This window comes from Ictidomys tridecemlineatus, chromosome 9 (assembly GCF_052094955.1).
Source record: "Ictidomys tridecemlineatus isolate mIctTri1 chromosome 9, mIctTri1.hap1, whole genome shotgun sequence".
NCBI classification, from domain to species: Eukaryota; Metazoa; Chordata; class Mammalia; order Rodentia; family Sciuridae; genus Ictidomys; species Ictidomys tridecemlineatus.
In genome coordinates this window covers 114,566,082-114,587,093 of record NC_135485.1, presented here as the reverse complement: position 1 = coordinate 114,587,093, position 21,012 = coordinate 114,566,082, and the positions used below count along the sequence as shown (strand labels likewise).

General features: G+C 31.7%; 1 protein-coding gene across 4 annotated transcripts in view; it reads right to left on the bottom strand.

Moving 5' to 3' along the window:
* Window positions 1-1,646: 1,646 nt before the first annotated feature.
* Fstl5 (follistatin like 5) overlaps window positions 1,647-21,012 on the bottom strand; it is a 757,510-nt gene continuing 738,144 nt past the window's right edge. For all 4 annotated transcript variants that reach the window (XM_040293119.2, XM_040293117.2, XM_040293120.2 and 1 more), the window contains one exon: window positions 1,647-4,244. In XM_040293119.2, coding sequence (XP_040149053.1) covers window positions 3,542-4,244 — 703 coding nt within the window. In that variant the 3' untranslated portion in view covers window positions 1,647-3,541. The remainder of the gene's footprint in view (window positions 4,245-21,012) is intronic.

The following is a 21,012-nucleotide window of genomic DNA, read 5'->3' as shown; positions in this document are numbered from 1 at the left end:
TTAAAATTTATATAATATGATAAGTTGTCAGTTAGGATTAAACATATTGTTTCGCCCTGTAAAATCTTAAAAAGTGAATAAGAAATTCAATTGAATTAATTTATTTCTCAAAAAAAAAACTCTGTGAAGAACTTTTGAGTTGGGAGGCTAAAAGGTGGTAAGGTTCTAAATTGCAATTTTTAAAAAGTGTTTCAACTTTGTATATATATAATTAAACAGATGGAGGACTGACTCCTGAAAATTACACTGATATGCTATGCATGATGCGACTTCTCTAAGAATCTATTTTTTTATAGTTTAACTTACTTTACCTTTTACCTTGTCCCTCTTTCTCCTTTGAATCTGGTTCTCCTTCATGGCTTTCTTACTTTTGTCAAAAATGGCATATTAGAGACCTGTCTTTTTCATTTCTATGTATGATACATATTTTCTATCATTTCAGGGATGATTCTTCAACAAGTCTTATATTTAATATACACTTTCAATTTAAATATTATGTAATAAACACCATAAACTTACATTTTTTTGCCAAAGCTGCCTGATACCTTTTCCTCTGATTTCCTTCTGCTTCAGTTAAATTGTCATCCCATTAAGAAACTGATAAACTTTTAAAATGTTTTCATTACTTTTTTTTGTTTTAGTTTACACTTAGGTCTCTTATTAATCCAAATTCTTTAAACTGGTTTCAATCTTTACCTCTCTTCCTCCAGAGCCTGATTATAACCTACTTTCTACGCTTACTTATATCACCTTCTTTCCAATAATCTATATTTCCTCCAGTCAGTTTTTCTCAGGGATCTTCCCATGTCCTATTCCCACTTTGTTGTTTACACCTTTACTTACTTCTTGCCTTTCATTGCTATCACTTCACACTTTTTATTTATCCTGTTAAAAAATATGTTCCTCCATATTATAGTCTCCTTGTAAAGTACACTACTTATCACTTTACAAGTTTTTCTTCACTTTCACTTTTCACACATATTTATGCTATTATTAACAAGATGTTTATTTGCTATACACTTTTATTCAAGATATATTTAAAAAGAGCTGATATCTTATATGATTGTTTTCTCTAGCCTTAAATTAAAAAAATAAATAAATATGTGTTTCAGAAATAGTTGTAGCATAATTATTGCATCTGCTTCCTTTTAGGTTCACAGTTCAATATTTTAACATTACAATATTTAGGTTCACAGTTCACTATTTTAACATTACAATGTTTGTTGTTGTTTTTGTTGTTGTTTTTAAGTGGCTCAGGCTGGGGATTTCTCAGCATTGCCAGAGAAAAAGTTCAATATTTATGTGGTTATTATGTAAGGAAGTGGGTAGACAATCATGTGACTTTACTATTCTTTTGACATTCTATTCTGATATTACTCCTTTAATATACCAGAGATGCAAAATATAGCATCATAGCATATATGCTTTTCTGTAAACACTGAATAATGAAGGGTATAACAATTTAGGCTTTTTAAACATTAGGGAAAATTAAATACTTTCCCTCAAGCAAATCTCACTTTAATTTCTAACTCTACCCTATCACATCACTTTCAAAATAATGCAGAGAATCAGTTTATGTTCACAGTTGTGAGAGAAATTTTAACAAAATGTTATGCACAGTAAATCATTCACTGAACACACAAGGGTTAAAATGTAAGGTTTATTCTTCTTTTATCAAGCAATGACTACAGACAGAGCATCCACGTGGTATAAACTACCAAAGAAAGATGTATGGGACAGACTTACATTAAATCATTAAGTTACAGACATTTTATATGATTCATGTGCACAGGGGAGAAAAACTGCTAAAAAGTAAAGCAGATTGAATAAGTAGAAACATAAGCTGAATTTTGTTGCTTATTAATCTACCTCCCATATGTTTCCTTAAGCTAAGAAGAAATCTACTGTATTACACAGCTCAGGATGCTATATACACATAAGATATTACACACTATAAAATTTCAGGTTTGTATGCAGTTTTACACAATGTAAAATTGAGTAAAATTTGTATTTAAAAAAGACCTTATTGAATTACCTTTAGTAAATGGAGGTCATTTCCACAGCCCAGGAGCATTTTTAGCAATAATAATAATAATAAATAAAAAATAAGTAAAAAAAGATCTCGAAACATGTAAGCTATTACTTCAAGCCTGGATAATTATCTGCTTATTTCAAAAAACCAACTCTTAAGTTTGTTTATACACTTCTACTGACCTTTCCTTTTTCCCCTTAAAAAAAAAAAAAAAACCCAAACTTTAAATATTACTTTTCTTCAGTGTTTCAAATGAGGATTAGTTAGGTTTTAAACTACACCACACAGTTAGTGAGAAGGTCTTTTGGGGATTTTGTAGGAGTTGAACAGAAGTCATTTAGGGAAATGATTATGAATGAAGTTCTTTGATGGGTTATATTTAAATACCAAAAGCAATAGAGAAGTACATCTTTACTCACCACTGTGGGGCTGTGCCCTTATTCCTAACTCCTATTACTAATTCTCCTAAGCCACTAATGTCTCATTAGTTCTTCTCAGGTGTTTTTTTCTTGTTGTGTTTTGTTTGCTAGTTAGTTTTTGGGTTTTTTTTCTCCCGTTAATTTTCATATATGCGGTTCACGCTAAAGCAGACACAAAATAATGCTTCTTTTAGAAGTGAAAATTCCTGATTATGCAACACCAACACCAGGCTACATGAAAATAATTAATCCTTCTAATAATGAAGAAAACATTTCTAAGCAGTTAAAATCCCAGACAAACTTGCATTAAAAATATAATGCACTCTAGTCACTGAAAGCAAAATGATCAGATAAAACATTACAAACATTTCTACCATAATTATTTTTCCTCCCTTCCTCCCCATTTTCTATAGCATGCTGCAGATTATACAGTAAATGTCAAAAAGAATTTGCCACCTGTATACAACCTAAAGCCAACTTATGCCTTCAAATGATATTTCACTAAGGGTCAAACAAATAACTGAAGGCAGAATTTGGCGTAAGAGTTATTAGATATTTTTAATGACAACAGATTTATAGCTATGAGGGTGTTCATATGCAGCGTTTAGCCTTCCTTTTCCTCCTGTGACATTCCCTTCAAGGCACAAAAGATTATAAACAGTGGACGGGACAGAATATTTTGAATTAAGAATTTTAAGTTTCGAAAAAGCCTTTTATTTCTGGTTTAAGAGTACCAAATGAACAAAGAGAAAATTAGATAAATAACCCTCAAAATGAAATGATACTTAAGTCATCTGAAATTCCCTGCAGATTATATTTTAAAAGTTTTAAAATCTGTTTTATTGTTTAAAATGTAATTATACTTTTGATTCCTCTGATTGATGTAATTTCTTATTAAATATTGTGTTAAATATTTCTCATCGACCAATACTATCGTATATGTATTGGTTAAAAACAATCTATTTGGGACAATTAAGTAAATTATGTTTTACTAGGATATAAAATTGAAAAGTTAAGCTGTAATTTAAACAATGGATTAAGTGCAATGTACTGTAAAACTCTTCCTTCAATAATTAGACAATAGGGCTCCTTAGGCATCTCCAACCCAAATGACTGTATTTCCTTTCTCAACTTCAGTGATCTCACAGTTTAACTTGTTGAGTCGTCCATCTAGTATGAAGAGAGAGTCCTTGGAAGGTGTCATCAGGTATTGACCAAACAAGCCACTGTCCTGGATTTGCCTATTCTTCCGGTTCCAAGGCCATTCTTCTGCCTTGAGTGGTTCCTTAAGGCTCTTAATCATCTTGACTTTTCCAGAAGAGAGTTCCACAAACAGCACATCAGTTTGTTGGCTTGAACTACCATAAATGTTGTACTGGTGGGCTTCAGTGAAAGACGGCTGAAATGCCAGATCAGATATGTGCAGATTTGTGTGAATATCAAAAGCCTCCTGAATTTCTCCTCTGATAGTGATGTACTGGACCCTCACAACACCTTTCACATCATTAATGCTGACAAGGTAGTGGCCATCTGGAGAGACATATGGAGTGCCTGTCACATCACTATTGAACCCAATGACTGAGTCCGTTACACCATCCACCATGAGCTGCCGTGGGATTGCTCCAGTGCTGTCAGGTTTGCAGCCAATGAAGTAGTATCCTCCCAAGTGTGTGTATGCCAAAGACTGAGGAATACACCCATAGTTCTTCAAGTTAATTGTCTTGATGTATGACATGGTTTCAAGGTCAATTTTTTGTAGTGCAGCTTCATCTTTGTGAAGAATAAATCCAAACCTAAAAAGATTGAAAACCAAAGTTAGACAGGAAGCTATAATATGGTTACCAGAAGAAAATGGATTATGGGGAGGTCCATCACAAGACCAGGTTTTGACTGTTGACTATGGTAGAAATTTATGTCAAAATAATGTTAGAATTGATCTTTAGTATCTTTGCCATCTTTTCTCTGGGTCATTCTTACATTACAAACAAATAATTATCACTCATGCTGTAGAAAGCAAAACAGTTACAAGCAATATATGTACAGTTAATTGAAACTACAACAAATTTTGCTTTAAACCTAGAGGGGGAAATCAAACATTATTTTATGTATCTCAAAATCTGATATTGAATAAACCAGGTCAAATAACTATAAACTCAAGAAGAATAAAAGATTTGAAAATGTGTTTGTATGAATGTGTATATGTTTGTGCTGTGTGTGTGTACACAGAACACACACATATAAAAAATTACTTCATTTATCTTTTTTTTTCTTTCTTTGTACTGCTGGGAATCAAACCCATGTGCATGATAGGCAAGACTTATTTCACCACTTAGCTACAACTGCAGGTCATTTACTTTATATTGTCTCTTAACTATTAAATAAATATTTATCACATTTCAAGAATTATTCACATATTTATACTTTTAATTTATATCAAAGAATTATTATATCAATTATATCAAGAATTATTCACATATTTATACTTTTAATTTATATAAAAGAATTATTATATCAATTATATCAAGAATTATTCACATTTTTATACTTTTAATTTATATCAAAGAACTATCTTAATAGATGTAATTTGAGGTATTGAAATGTTTGACTTCTACTTACTACTTTTTAGAATTGCTTTGGTTTCAGTTTTATTATAAATTTTAAATACTAGTTTTCTTTTTCACCCTTGCCATGTTTATACTGTTATCATTTTTAATGATATACTTGCATTGTACTGGTTATCTTATATTGAATAATGAAGAACTTTGGTATTTTTCTACCAAAGCCAATTATTTTTTTTTCTCTTTAATTAGTTCTGTTTTACAGTTTTGAATATTGGCTACAAATTATCAAAGTCCTGTTTCAAATAGCCATATATTTTGAAATTCAGAGCAATAACACAAGCAGATTACCAGGAAAAAAATAAGTTAAACAGGAAATGAAATGATGAGAGAGTATTAAGAACATTACATTGAAAACAGATATTGACCATCAGGATTGTGAAGGTTTATTTATTTATTTATGGTGTTAACAATATTGATTGGATTACTCCCTAATGGTTCAAAAAGCTCCTAACAATAAGAGTCAGGGAAATAGTGTTCTACTGATTCTGCAAATAAGTAAAAACTAAGATGACTTTATTGTGTGTACCAGGATGAAATAAAACAAAACAATAAAATCTCTAAGGATACTCAATCATTTTATTGTACCCTGTGCCATTTCTGTAGGCTAATTATCACACAAAGGTCATATGAGAAAACTCATTTCAATATATTAAACAAAATATGTTGCATTTGATTTCAAATGAAATATTCACATTTAAAAATAAATTCACATTTAATAGTATAGAAACAACAAATATCATTGTGGATGATAGCAAGAACACAAGCACAGAAACTTACTAAAGTAATGTAATTTTGTGTGACAAATTATAACTGTTTTCTAGAGTTAGGAAACCATATTCCTGTTTCAGCTGTATTTGAACATGTGTGACAAGACTATGTGTTGTCAAGATAACAGTAAACATTCTTCTATAAGAAAGGAAAACTGCAATGTATTGCTACCCTTTTAAAAAACATTCATAAATATTTACTGAACAGTTACTAAATGCAAGGCGTTGGGAGTATATTGAGAATTAACACCACTCTCCTTTTAATGAGTATAGAAATTTTGAGTGATTAAACAAATCAAAAACTATCAGTAATTAATAATAAAGCTTTCTGCTTCAAATTATTTAATCTAGTAGTGATTATTTTTTCTGCATATTTGTAATGGTAGACTTGGAAATAGTAATTCTAGTGTATTTCTTACTAATATCCACCATTTCTGAAATTTCTTTTTTTCTGTCCTTAACACAATGTGTTTACTTCAGTAAACATAGCTCATACCATACCTATGCTGAATGCAATTTTTATCCAAATTATGAGAGTATTAAGAAGCATTCATATTGTTTCTATATTAATTTATCTTCTAAATATTCTCCTTAAGGTATTAATGTCTAGTGTAGAAGTATATTGCAAATTTTAAATATTTTCTAAATATTATTGAGTAAAAGAACCCTCAACCTAGAATCCCATATTTTTGTTTCACAGCATCAAAAATATAAAATAATAAGTGTCAGTGTCCATTCTCAGACTTAACAAGTAATTATTTCCAGCTTTTGTAAAAGAAAAATGATACTTTTCCATTAATGGATAATCATCAAGGCTATGTAGGTGTGTAGATGTATTGACATTAGTTGTGAAATTATTAGTTATAATGGAAGACATAATTCTTTTTTCTGATATAAATTGTACATGAGCTCAGAGGAAAAGCAGTAATAGGCTCATTTAATAAAAGCCATAAGCCAATCAAGTTTTGGCATTTCAGCTCTCCTTTTAACCTTGAGTATTCTTGTCCCTTTGGGCAATGAATTTTGAATGCTAATGAGAAAGAATGAGACAAGCTCACTGTACTCCTGAACTATTTCAATGTTGATAATAAAGAATGTGTGTAAGTTTTCTGTGATACAATCCAACCTCTTTTGGAGGTAATTTTTTAAAAAAAGAAAGAAAAGAAAAGAAAAGAAAAGAAAAGAAAAAGCCAGTCCAGTTAAAAATGCAGAAGCTCTATGTGGGGTGATAAAACTGCATCTATTTGGCATCCACACACTCTGTTCCTTTAGGATTAGAGAGGAGCTACATAAGCAGATGCATGAGAATGTCTTCAATTTTTTACCACTGATTTATTGGTTAGGAAGTGTGTCTCTAATTCAAAATTTCCCCCTAGTACAGATTGATATTCAGAAGTCTCCCACTGTTCATTAGACTGTGATTAATATTTACGAGGCTCTCAGCTTTCATGCCTGCTTAGTATAATAAAATTCTGCACAGTACTAGTCCTAACATAGTTTGTCTAATATTTATCAGAATGTATATGAGAAGTTGCATGCTGAGAAATGAGAGAGTTAGAACTTACCCTCAAAAACCACTTCTTTTACTAAAAAATTATTGCCACTAAAAAAGTGTATTCTATCAGCATGGCTTTGTGTGGAATTGTCAGACTCGGTGTAATTTTTTCTTTTCAAATTTTATTTGTATGTCTATACCATATAGATTATTATAGAATGTATAAGAAATTTCAATTTTAATTACTGTTTGTATGCTTCAAATTATGGTCTTGAAACAAGTTATATGCAGAATACTCTTATTTTGGACTCAGTAAGGACTTTTCATTCCAGGCTGACTTCATTTCATGATCTAGTTTTTCAGTGCAGTAGACCATATATGTAAATATGACCTTATGTAAAGTCCTTGACTTCGAAAGCCTTCAATTTACTCATCAGCAGGAAGAGGATAAAACTAATACCTTCCTTTGAGGATAACAATAAATGCCTCTATATCACCAAACAGAAAATTGCCAGTTCTTTATATCTTAAAAAGCATTATTTTCCCATTGTAAATACCATAAAATATTTTCTTTGGGACAACACAATATTGTAAACCATGGATGGGAAAAACAAAAGCAAACTTATTGTCAACTTTTCTGCATAGCTAGTATTTCCAGATGTTAAAAATAAACATACAGCATAACCAAAGAGTGATGCTATGCTTTTGATGTCATTTGTTTCCCAAGGGATCATGTGTATGAATCTTAGTCTTTAGTTTGGTACTATACTACTGGTGATGTAGAATTCTAAGAGCCAGAGCCTAATGGAAGGTCACTGGAAGTATGCTCTCATAAGAGAATGTGGGATCCCAATATCTCTGGCCTCCTTGTTTTGTCATGTGATTTTTTTTCTCCCAAAGATATTCCTGTCATTGTGGTGTCATATACTAATATGACTTACCACCAGATCTTGGACTTCCAGCCTGCAAATCTGTGGGCTAAATAAACCTCTCTTTAAAATAAAGTTATCTGACTCTGGCATTCTTTATAGCAATGAAAAATCGACAAATGCTCATGAATATATTTTCCATTGACAAATATTAGAGAGATCCTACTAACAATAAAAATTCATGTTTTTCTTCTTCTCATTTTTATCCACACTATGTATGTCCAGTTCACACCTTATCCAACCACAAAATCTCTAATACTGTTAAGATTAGAGTCTAGCTCACTCCATTGCTTTTTCTCATTTGAAATTGGATCTTGCTATAATGCTCAAGATGCTCTATAATTGCTAGGTTCTGGCCATCCTCTGCCTCAGCATCCCAAATACCTGGAATTACAGATGCTCATTACCATTCCTCAATCTCACTCTACCTCTGTTAAAGGTTCTGCCTCAGTACTTGCTGAAGATATCCTACACTGGGCTATGATGTACTGAGTAAATCTAAGCTTAGCACAGATGACTGGATTTAGAATAGATATTTGACTTACTCAATATATTTTTTTCCTTCAAAATCACAGAAAATCCTGTGGTTGACTTTAGGACCTAGAAATCTAGGAAATCTTCTGGAGAGTTACTGTTAGTGTTTATGTCATGGCAATTGAGAAGTCTTGCAAAGGAAGCCATTTGGCATAGAAAAAAAATATATATATTTAGAGAAAAGCATGGTCGGTTGAAACACTTGAAACTTGATATAAGTAAGTGCTCCAAGATCTGCAGATGACATAAGGAAAGACTTACTCATTTCTTGAAATTTTAGTAATGAATGGGTTTCCCATTGTCCCTTCCCCCAGACAGCTCTTGAATGGGTCTGTTCACCCAAAATCTCTGTTTTCAGTCACAGTCACCCCACAACATCTGTCATGTTATTTCACTGCTATTTCATTTACAAATTCCTTATCTGACTTGCTATTGAGGGACTCTTATGATTGCAATTAATATTCCATATAAATTTTCTTAGGTCAATGCCAAGAACAATATTCTCATATGATCCCAGATACCCTTAAAATTGGAGTAAAAAATACTGTCAATTTGCAGATTAATAATTATTTTTTTTCTCCTGGGTTTTAACTACAGCACTGCTTATTCTCCCTGTTATTTCCAGAGTCCTTGGAACTTCTTATAGAAACAGTTCTCATGGTGCCAAGTTTTAATGTTAAACCATCAGATCCAGTTCATATCAAAAGCTGGGAAGAACCAGACATATACTCTCAGTTCCCCCATGATATCCTTCTTCAACACCATCATCTGCACCACTTCAGATATCAATTCCAAACCTTGCATACATATCCACAAATGAAAATGAAAAGTAGTGAGAGGAAGTTGGGGTGTATTTGAGCATTGGTTTATCCAAACACTGTATCCTGTCATAAAAATCAACGGTGCTACAATCCACATATAAAACAAAAGCATTTCTCAAAACTTTTCTAATGCCCATTATTGAAATGTTATTCTTTCAAATAAAATTCCAGAACTCATGAATTTGGTCCCAAGAATTAGTTGTATGTATACTTTACATATAATACCTACCTCTAAAATATGATCAAATGATGATTACTTAATAAGTTAAGAGTAGGCAGGATTATTTTCTTTGGTTTTCTAATCAGATTATATATTTTTCCAGTTGGAAGATATTAAAATGACATCCCCTTTCCATACATAATTAATATGTAAACCTAATACCTATTAATACAAACTACTAATACATACTAATACAAATCTACATACAATATGTCACTAAAATGATAGCTCCATTCTATAACAACTGAAAGTGTTTTCATGGACACAAACCATAAATCTGACATGAACCATCATTCACCAGTTTATAAATTCCTTTATATTTAGTTGTTTACGATTATCCCACACTGACCCATGTAAGAAAAGATTGAATTCTGTTTCTACTCAAGTACTAGGTGATTTAGTTTTTATCTGAACTTCACATAAATATCTCAGTAAAACACACCTCTTCACAAAGAGTTGTTGTGTTTGTATTTGGAAAGGCCAAGCACAGAGAACTAGAATTGCCACATTTAGTGAAGATTTATAACTAGAACAAGGACGGTTTCTGAGTAATCTCCATGCATAGCTGTGTTTGCAAAATTATGACACTTTCAAGTTTGCTGCTTTCAAAACATAAAATAAAAAAAGCTAAAGCTAAAATAAATAATACGATACTTTTCTACCTGACTTCTGTAGACATATTATTAGGATTTTACACTAAAGATTGTGGCTACATTAATTTATTTTTCAGCTTACATTTCCAGAATTTTTTCATAAAAAATTAGAATATGTTTCTGAATACTAAATTCCTTATGTTTTTTTTCTCTCGTATTCTATCATTCTAATATGTAGCAAGACTGATTCTTCCAGTAAAAATTGAGATAACTTAATTATAGTATTTCAGAGTAAATAATCTGATCTCTAGCAACTAAAATATATGGAAAAATCAGATTTACTAAAAATTTTGTGCACACAGTATATACTTTAGGTTGTATTTCCCATGCTGAAGTCCTCTACCTGTTTCTGAATAGCTTAAGAATTCAGGATATTAAACTGACAACTAAACCATAAGATGGCATTTTAAAAGACTGGTTGTTCTTCCTAACTGGGTTTGTAAAAATCACATGAACATCTGAAAAGAGCAGCCTCCTCAGTTTTACACATTTTTCTCATAGATTGTGTTTTATGCAGAAATTGATAAATGGATCAAAGATGATATAGAAGAAATGGAGTAAGTAGAAAGAGATACAGTTTATTGAGTACAGAATAAGAATTAGAAAAAAAAGTAGGTAAAAAAATTAAAACACGCTACTTAATCAAAATTATTATCAAATTGTCCATTTTATGCCTGCAAGACTGAAATAATGAATGAAAAAGCAGCTCGACGAGGAGTCAGGTTTTACACAATTTGGGTTCTAGACCCTACATGACCAAATCCACTAGTTGCAGTACATTATGTAAAATTTTCTAAAAGAAATGGAGAGAAAACAAATGTTCTCTATCCCCAGTGTGAATTATAGTGAAGCAGCAGAGTGCTTACAATTGTACATTATGGCTTTCGAAAAGGGTCTTTAGGAACTTCTGCAAAGATGGGAGAAGGAATAAATGTTGCTACAACCGTATTTAACTAATAATTTACATATTTGTTACACCAGACTTTCACTTGAAGACAATTTATATTAGTCTGTATCTCATAAGAAAAACAGCAAATTACAACTAGAATAAAAAAAGGAGAACACAATAAAGGGATGGTTTACAGAGAAGGGATAGTTGTAGTAATATGGGGAGTTTAACAATAAAGAAGCAACCATTGCTAAGACCCTGGAAGTATGGAATTTTATGGAGGTATGTTTTGTGTTGATCTTTGAACTCTTATCTATAGAAATAGCTGGTCTCTCACAAATCAGCAGATAAGGAGTTCATGGTGGAGGCTACATGCTCAGCTCTCAGTCCTTCCTTTAATTTTCCATCAGACTTCTCATTGGCCAAACCAACCAGAAGTCAGCCAGCCAGCCTTCTGGAGCTTAAGTATAACCATCCATCCCTGGCATTCTCTCGGAGTTCAACCAGCAACCAATTCACAAAGTTAAAAAAGCCACATGAATGTGCACATTAATGTGATTAACTCAAATGTAGTGGACTCTAGTATAGATCCTATGGCTAATTGTAATTAGAAAGCAGTGCACTACATATACATAGGAAAACATGAACATGTCTTTAAAATTCATGTAGAAACACAAACAAAAGAAATATTTGAGTTGTATGTTATTTTGATATTTATATAGATGAAAATATAAAATAAAATGTCTGATTCACAAATCCTACAGTGAAGCAAGGGCCACATTAAATATATGAGATGTTTTCACTGTAGGATTTGGAAAAGGGAATTAAAGTACAAACATGAATAAAAGGAATGAGTGAATTAATAAAAGAAAAAAGAGATGTTGTTCATATTAATAATTATTGTGTGCTGTGAACTAGGAAGTATGAACAATTAACTCAATTCTCTCTACCTTCTCCCATTCCCAAACCAAAAGTCAAAAGAAGAGCAGAAACAGCAGTTTCTTTTCTCTCTCTCTCTCTCTCTCTCTCTCTCTCTCTCTCTCTCTCTCTCTCTTCTTCTCTCTCTCTTTCTGTCTGTCTGTCTTTGATATAGGGCTTTACCATGGAACTATATCCTCAACCCTTTTTATTTTGTTATTTTTGAGACAGGGTCCAACCAAGTTGCTTAGAGCCTCTCTAAATTGTTGAATCTGGTCTCAAATTTGCAATCCTCATGCCTCAACCTTCCTAGTCACTGGGTTACAGGCATGTGCCACTATACTTAGCTAAGTACAGTAGTTTTATGAGGAGGGGAGGGTACTGTAAGAGTGTAGAAACTGCAAATAAAAAATATAGACAAGAGATAGATATTCTAATATATCTTTTGTATGTAGATGTATAGCCACATAAATTTCTTACCATTTAATAAGATATTTTCTAGGAACCAAGGACAAAGGATTACTATTAGATGTTTTGTTTTCCTGAATAAAATACACATTTTTAAATTTTATATTGTAAATATGTATGTATGCAAATTAATATCCACATAACTGATATGCACACATATGTCCTATACTCTACCACTACAAATTTAAACAATGTGGGATTGTTCCCACAAAATAGAATGGTATAAGTGAAATAGAATAAAGATTTCTTAGGCAGACTCATGTCATAAGTGGAAAATTAATAACATAATAAATCTGCTTCACATCAGTAGACAGGATATATGTATATATTTCATTTTTATACAAAACAACATCTGGATAATTGAAAAAACTGAAGTTAAAAATAAGATTCTAATAATATTAAATAGTATTAAGCAGTAATATCAGAGGATTAAAGCAACTAAAAAACTGAAGAATAGATCTTCTTAAGCAGCAATCTTTCATAAATCAACAGTTTGATGAAGGTGACTGTATTAAATAATGTTTAATGTGATATATAAAAGGATAGAAAATATGACAGGAAAAGGTTAATATTCTGATTATATCATGAATTACTTAAACTAAAAAAAAAGAAAAAGAAAAAAAGAAAAAAAACCCTAAAAATAAAGTTAGTAAATAAACAAATCCTCATGTGAGGGGTGAAATTAATGGCTTATAAACTTTCCTAAGTTTCTTAATTTGGCGTTATATCTTAAAAGTTAAAATATGACTGTGCTTTAAAGTTGAGAAGATGTCTTAGTATCTTCCCTTTAATAAATGTTTATAAAGGACAAGAGAGTTGCATGAATAAGGATATTCATTGTGTTTGGTAGGTTAGTTAGACATGAACACGTAAGTAGAGGGAAATGAGGCTTAGTTCAACCAGGGACAAACCTCAAAGCGCTCACTGAGAACCAAGTGAGCTCCTACAAGCTGAAGCTACTTGCACAAACTGCTTCAGTTCTGCACTTCCAAACTGTTCTCAGCTTGCACATTCAGAGCATAGCTCAGGCCCAATGTACAAAATCTACCAGCAAGACAGCCTTATAGCTAGGATCACCAACATTGAGGAGGAAAGTGAGACTGCTGAGAGGATCAATTCCCTAGAGATTCATAAAACAGAAACATCAGGAAATGTTACATAAACAGGCAAGCATTTAGGAATGAGATATGAAATAGCCAACCTTCCCCAAACTGTGGAGAATTATAACCCTTGAGGGGATTATTACTTAAAATCCTAGGAGCCCTAACTCAAACAGATAAGCATCAGAGGAATGGAGTCTGGTACAATCAGACCCCTTCCCCAGCTACAACTAATTATAGTCCCTCAGGGGCACTATGGTTTCCAGAAAAATGCTATCATTTTCTCTTGCAGTCAATTCTATCCTATTACCATAACAATGTCACAATCACCCTATAAACCAGAACATTGAGCCCCTCACAAAGAAAGCAGAACAAAGACACAGTTTTCTTAAAAACTCCAGCTCTGTGGCACAAAATCTTCCTCACTCCAAGGTAGTCTGTGCAGTGCCTATGCTATACATTACCCTCAATTTTCCTTCCGTTAAACTTTTACTTATTCTCTGTGCTTCACTTCTATTCTTTCCAGCAGAATCACATTAATTTCACAAATTAGGACTGCATAATGTTAAAAAGTGTTCAGTGGAATTGGCACTTTTATATATTGCTAATGGCAATGTAATTTACAAGTAGAAAATAATTACTATGTGGCATAAAGGATCTTTCCTATATTTCTGCTCCTGTGATAATAATTTTCTTTCTGGTTAACTATTCTGAGAAAATAATAATAAATCTGGGTTGTTTCATGCACAAATGCATACATAAAATTATAATATTCAGTAGCAAAAATTTGTAAGCAATTGAAATGCCCAAATGTAAGTCAATATTTACGTAAATGTTAATATAATCACTTGATTCAGTGAATACAAATGTCAAAGTGATGTATATAAAACACTAACTTTGGGTTAATTCTTATTCAATAAAGTCATATGAAAATAGTGCAAAATAATACAATATCATGTGATTTTTGTGTTAAAGCCATTAAAAATAATTCAAAGCCCATAAGTGGGCAGAAAGGATAAGTGCTCAAAATTTAACTATGGTCATGTAGAATACTACATTAAGCTTGTTTTATTATGTTATGTTTTGCATTGTTTATTGTAATCTTCATTTAATGAACATAGTCTACTTCTGTCAAAAAAACCCATAATCTATATAAACACATAAATACAATATACAAAGCATAAATTGATAAACCCTATATTGAAAGAAATACAAAAATATGTCAGATCTAAATAAACTTTAGATAATTCATAAATAATTTCTGATTATCATTTTATTCTTGGATATGCTTTTCTAAGAATTATAATCATATATACAGAATGTACTTTGTGCTACAGTAAAAAGATTCATCTATGTAAAAATTCATCATCAGACATATTGAATTATTTTAAAATCAAGACACATATGTAATTAAATGAAAAGGATCTGTAGATACAGTGATTACAATTCATGATGACAGAAAAAGAAAAAAAAAACTAATGATATAGATAAGAAAGTATGCAGTAAGAATACATGAGGAAAAGGACCAAAAAGAAATGTTCTAAATTCTGGTGTCAATTTAGTTTCTCTCTTTTTATTTTTGGGCTTTGTTTTTTGATTTTTGTTATGGAGTACCTTGGATGGAACGCAGAGCTTCAGGCATGCTAGCAAGCTGAGCTATATCCCCAGTTCAACAAAAAATTTTCATAGTAGAATGAAAGTAAAAGTTTGCCAGGAGAAAATACTTGCAGCTGTGATTCCAATGGATAGAAGTGTACATCAGAAGACAACAACATGGCAAAATTGGAAACAGAAATGCTTTCTCCTCTCAAGACATTAACCACAATGTTCATAAGAGATTATTTTCTGTAGTTCTCTAAATTATTCTCTCTTTGGAAATTCAACCTTGCATTAACTAGTTTTTTCACAACTCTGCACTCAAAATAGCACTCTTGATAGCATTCTAAACTATCACTTTAAATAATTAGAAAAGTTCGTTTTTAAGTTTACCATGTGCAATCTGATGATTGAACATCAAAATTTAAAACTGAATGGAATAATATGAATCTCAAAATACATAATTATTTTCAAGACTGAATCAAGAAAACCACAGAAGTGAAGGCAAACAAGACTGAAGCAGTGAACATTACATAATTCTTCTTGAAATCTTAGTCTTATTTAATTTAAGTAACATTTCTTAGTGACTTTTAAATCAATGCAATGATACTATAAAGATTTTGTGAAACTTTTATGAGGAATAAAATAGAATAGAAAAACTAAAGCATGTCTGATATTTCTGTTGTATTTGTGACTATTGTATTTTCTGATTTCTTTTGTTTAATGGTGATTATGCTAGCTGATTTTCAGAATATCCTGAAAAGAAATCTGGTTTCAGAATCTCATTGCTTTAAATCATGAAATTCCTATGAATGATAAAGTACAGGATGACTGGTATGTTTATAATTGTTGGGAGTCTCCCTGAGAACTCCCTGGGCCTTTCAGACATGGCGGCAGGCAAATTGCCAGTGGGCAGCTAGAACTCCCTGGGCCTTTTGGTTAAGGAGCCCCTAATGCAACATGGCGGCAGACAAGTTGCCAGTGGGAGGATAACAAGTTGTTTTGAAAATTTTCTAATTGGTCCTCCTGTCTTCCTCGCTTGTGGACAGTTCGTGCCCCCCATGAATCTTCTGCAGGGCGGACGTACGTGCATCCTAGGTGATGACCTTACCTTTACTATGATTGGCCCGGGAGCTTCCTGGTTTAAGATAACTGACTCTCACTTTCTATATAAACTAGCACCAGCTTGCAGTAAAGTGCTTCATCTTTGTCACTGCTATCTGTGTGTGTGTATTTTAATCTCTGACGACGAACCTTGGCCTTTCAATAATAATCCACTAAAAAGTGGTTATAGTTCACTTGGATAAAAATTATACTGCTGCTACTCATTTACAACACATAACTATAGTTAATTAATTTAAAATTCAATGACAGTGTTTTTTTCTGATTTTGCTACATTGATTTTAAATCTTCTTATTATTTTATTTGATCTTAATTTTTTCTTAAAGGACTTTTAAAGTGATTTTCATGTCTCTGTATGACCATGAGTTAATAAGAAAAGATGAAAAGCACAAAAGAATTATTTCTAGAGGCCTTAGCTAGAAGTATGTAGCTAACATTTCTGATGCTATCCTGGCTGAAAAGATGATAAAACACACATACAAACACAGATATACTCTTCAAAAAATATATCAACAAGAAAAAGGGAACATTTTAACAAATTGTATGCAAAATTATGTGCATTATTTTTAAAATTATTTTAAATAAATTTTTATCTAAATAATAATATGAATTATCATTATAATCTAAATTATTAATAATATTAATTATTTGACTATTTGGATTGACTCTTTGAAGGATCTAGAACACTTGATACTTACTGAATTCTACTTAAAACATTGGGAATTGAGTAGCAAGTTTTTGAAATACTGCTACTCTGTATTGTGTTTTCAGAGTGTGATATTAGCATCTATGGATTATATAGCTTCTTGTGTTTTGAATAAGGTGGGATTCAGTAAGGTTTGTTTCTGTGAGGAAATGACTTGGGCTTTTTGGTAATATCTCAGTCTCGAATGTTTCCTTTTCTTAGCTTTTCATATACTATATATTCATTGTTATGTTGGACTTACTGATCCTTGTCTAATCTCTTCATAGTAACTACCTCCTTTTAAAGAGCTTTGAAAGCAGATTCATATACTGCTTCTTCTTTCTATAATCCAATCGTAATTAAGTAAGTTAGCTCTCCTTTTAACCCCATTTATTACACTGAAAAAGTAAAATAAAGTACTTCCAGAGAGTAATAATAATTAATGAATGCAAATAGCAGTCAAAATATTGAATCAATGTGACTGTAGCTTCAAACACTCCATACTATAAAAAATACTGCCATTTGTCCTAATTGTTTTAAGAGTTTTCAGGTTTTCAACTTTGAGGGCATTATATTTTTTTGCTGTCATCCCAGAACTAACACAATTTATTTTTAGATGAAAACCTAGATAAAATTGTTAAAATTTTAAAAAAACATCATGAATCTTTTAAAACTTAAAAAAATCTGTTATTGCTAGTAGGTGTGACCTAATTTATTTATGTCAAAATGATTTATTAAAAGTAGGCTAGTTCCTTATACTTCCTTGCTTGGAGATTCTCCAGAATCTTTTCTGCATTTATTTCATTTCTGATCTATGTTTGAGAATAAAATGTTTTCACCTACTTCTATATTTGTGAGAAAATAATTCAGAATTTGTAATATCTAATTATATGCATGTCCTCTTAAGCAACAAGGATATGTAAAACTTGTATTTGAACTAAAATATTTTTCATGGTCTTGTTATAGGACAATCATTTGCCAGGGAAACATGGTTAAGACAAACACATCACTACATGTTCTAGTTTTTAAAATAAATTTTCAGGTTTTATTTAGTGTCATCAGCAGAATAATGTAGTAGCTACGTCCAAGGACCTATACTTCCATATAGATGTAATATAGACTGAAAGAAATAACCTTGTTAGAACCTAAAAAAATGGTTAGAGACACAAGAAAAAAAAAGATTAATATTTTAGGAAAGCTCTATGGCATTTTACTTTATTCTACCTTGCCTTAGTCCTGGCAATATTAAAAATGACAGCCTATATTCCCAGGGTGAGAACCTGATTCTGGAGGGAGCAAAGAGGATCATGTTCCCAAGTGATTACTTTTATGTACTTTGACCAGTCTTAGGTTTCTCTGCAGAAGTAACATAAGGTGCAACACTTACCTCTCTTTTGTCTACAAAAACAGAACTCCCAGTCAGAAAAAGTAGCTAAGCAGGGTTATTACTGGAATATAGAAAAAGGCAAATGACAAAAGTTTTTGAAATATGCTCAAAATATTACAATTAGGTACTAATACAATTCTGGTACTATGATGACTTTGAAAAAATAAAATTGTCGAAAAGTCTAATGTATATTAGGGATTTAAGAAAATTTTGTACCTAAAAGTTATATATATATGCATCTGAGAACTATTATCTATCTAAGCCTTGTGTAAGTGTTATGTAAAAGTTTATAAAAAAAGAAAAAAAAAAGGACTCTGGATGCAGTTCAGTGGTAAAGTGTCCTGGGCTCAGTCCCCCTCCCCCCAGTAAAAAATAAATAAATAAATAGAAAGAAAGAAAGAATCCCCTTACAGTAGTAATGTGTGTGAATACAAATATGTAACAACAAATCCCACTCTTATGTATATTTACAGTGCATCAATAAAAGGGAAAAAACAAAAAACCAACAATTCCTTAAATGGATGGAAAAAGTAGCTGACCCTGATGAGATGATTTTGGGGGCACAAGGATACTGGAAATTGAACTCCGGGGTTCTTTACTACTGAGCTAGATCTCTGGTCATTTTTGCTTTTCATTTTGAGATAGGGTTTCAATAAGTTGTTGAGACTGGCTTCAAATTTGCAATCCTCCTGCCTTAGTCAATCATGTGTACCTCATACCTAGCAAGATGATTTTTAACGGAAATAAAAACTGGGCTCAATATTTATGTCAGAATAATAATTGTGCAAATGTAAGATGAAGGAATAGGTAAGGTTTTATTAAAAGTACAAGTTTGGCTTAAAATAAATCATGGTATTTGATACTAAGAACATCTGAAATATCTTCAATAATCCTAACCCATGTAATCTGCAACACCAGTTGAATCTGTTCAAACATCAAATTTCTCCTCTAGTGAATGGAGACGATAATTTCTATATCACATGTTTGAGGATAAAGGAGATAGTATCTATGTTGACAGTGACAAAGAAAAAGAGGTAAAGATGGAGCCATCTGACTCCCGGCCCAGTGTTCCCTGGACTCCATCAACACCGCCTCATGCTGTTGCTCTGCAGCTTCACCTGGCCCACTGAAGAGTATGATTGCATGTATGTCTCCAAGTGCATTATACCTTTTTACATATTATTTATATTTACATAAATTACATCAGATTTACACATAGTATGTGCATTAAATCTCACATTCTGTACATTTCTCCTTTGCAAAGTACTCACAGCCCAGGCAGCATTTGGAGCTAAAATAAAAGACTTCAAAATAAATAAATAAATAAATAAATAAATAAATAAATAAAAATAAATAAAATGAAAGTTTATGTAAGTTTACTGGCAAGATAACCAATAAGTGGTCTCCTTTTTATACACTGTATCTGACATAGAAGGGCCACACTGTCATTTGAAGACCTGTCTTATCTGTTTGCTTTGACTAAGTAACTTTCTGATCATTAACACTGTCTCCTAGATGCATAAAAAAGTTAAGACTATGCTTTGATTTTTGTTAATACACCCAGACCTGTGATTATTATTACCATACACTCTGTATTCTAAGCTGTACTTTAAAAGTTAAACTTAGTTAAATGTAGAGCTTAGGAGAACATTTTGACAAGTTGGTGTTCTCCAAATTAAAATTATCTGTAGCAACAGTCTCAGATTTGTTTGGAAATAACAAACATGGTTGGTATTTATTCATGTCATTTGATATCTTATAGCATAAAGTAACTTTTTATCAATAAGATATATTATAATTTTGTGTTACTCTTCACATTGAAATTGAAATTTAAATGCATTTTTTAAAGATAATAAGGACAGCTTGATTTGTTTAAAGGTGACATTGTAAAACATGGAAGGAATCTGACACTTTTCCACAAAAAGAAAGTTAAAAGCTCTCTTAGCCTTTCTTTGATTCATATTTCAGATGTAATATGGAATTGTGTCATTTGTCAAAAGCCCCGCCTTACTTGAGATAAGGCTCTATCTCCTGCCTCCCTCCATGTTACAATGGCTCCAAAATAGGCTACACTTTAGCTTGTTTAAAGTGGTGTTCAAAAGATTGATTTTTGTTGTAAAGATTACAGTAGTCTCAAACAGGGGATATAATACATAAACAAGTAAAGGTTCAAGATTATATTAGGAAAAAAAGAGTGAGTAATATGAGAGCAGAGTTTTTGCGTATTATTGAAGCTTAAAAATATTGAATTCTAAATGGTTATGAGGTTATTGTAAACTCCCAAGGGCTTCCACTAATTAAATGCTTTTACATGTATTTAGAAAAGGAAATGAGTATCAAATCTGTTTACTAATTA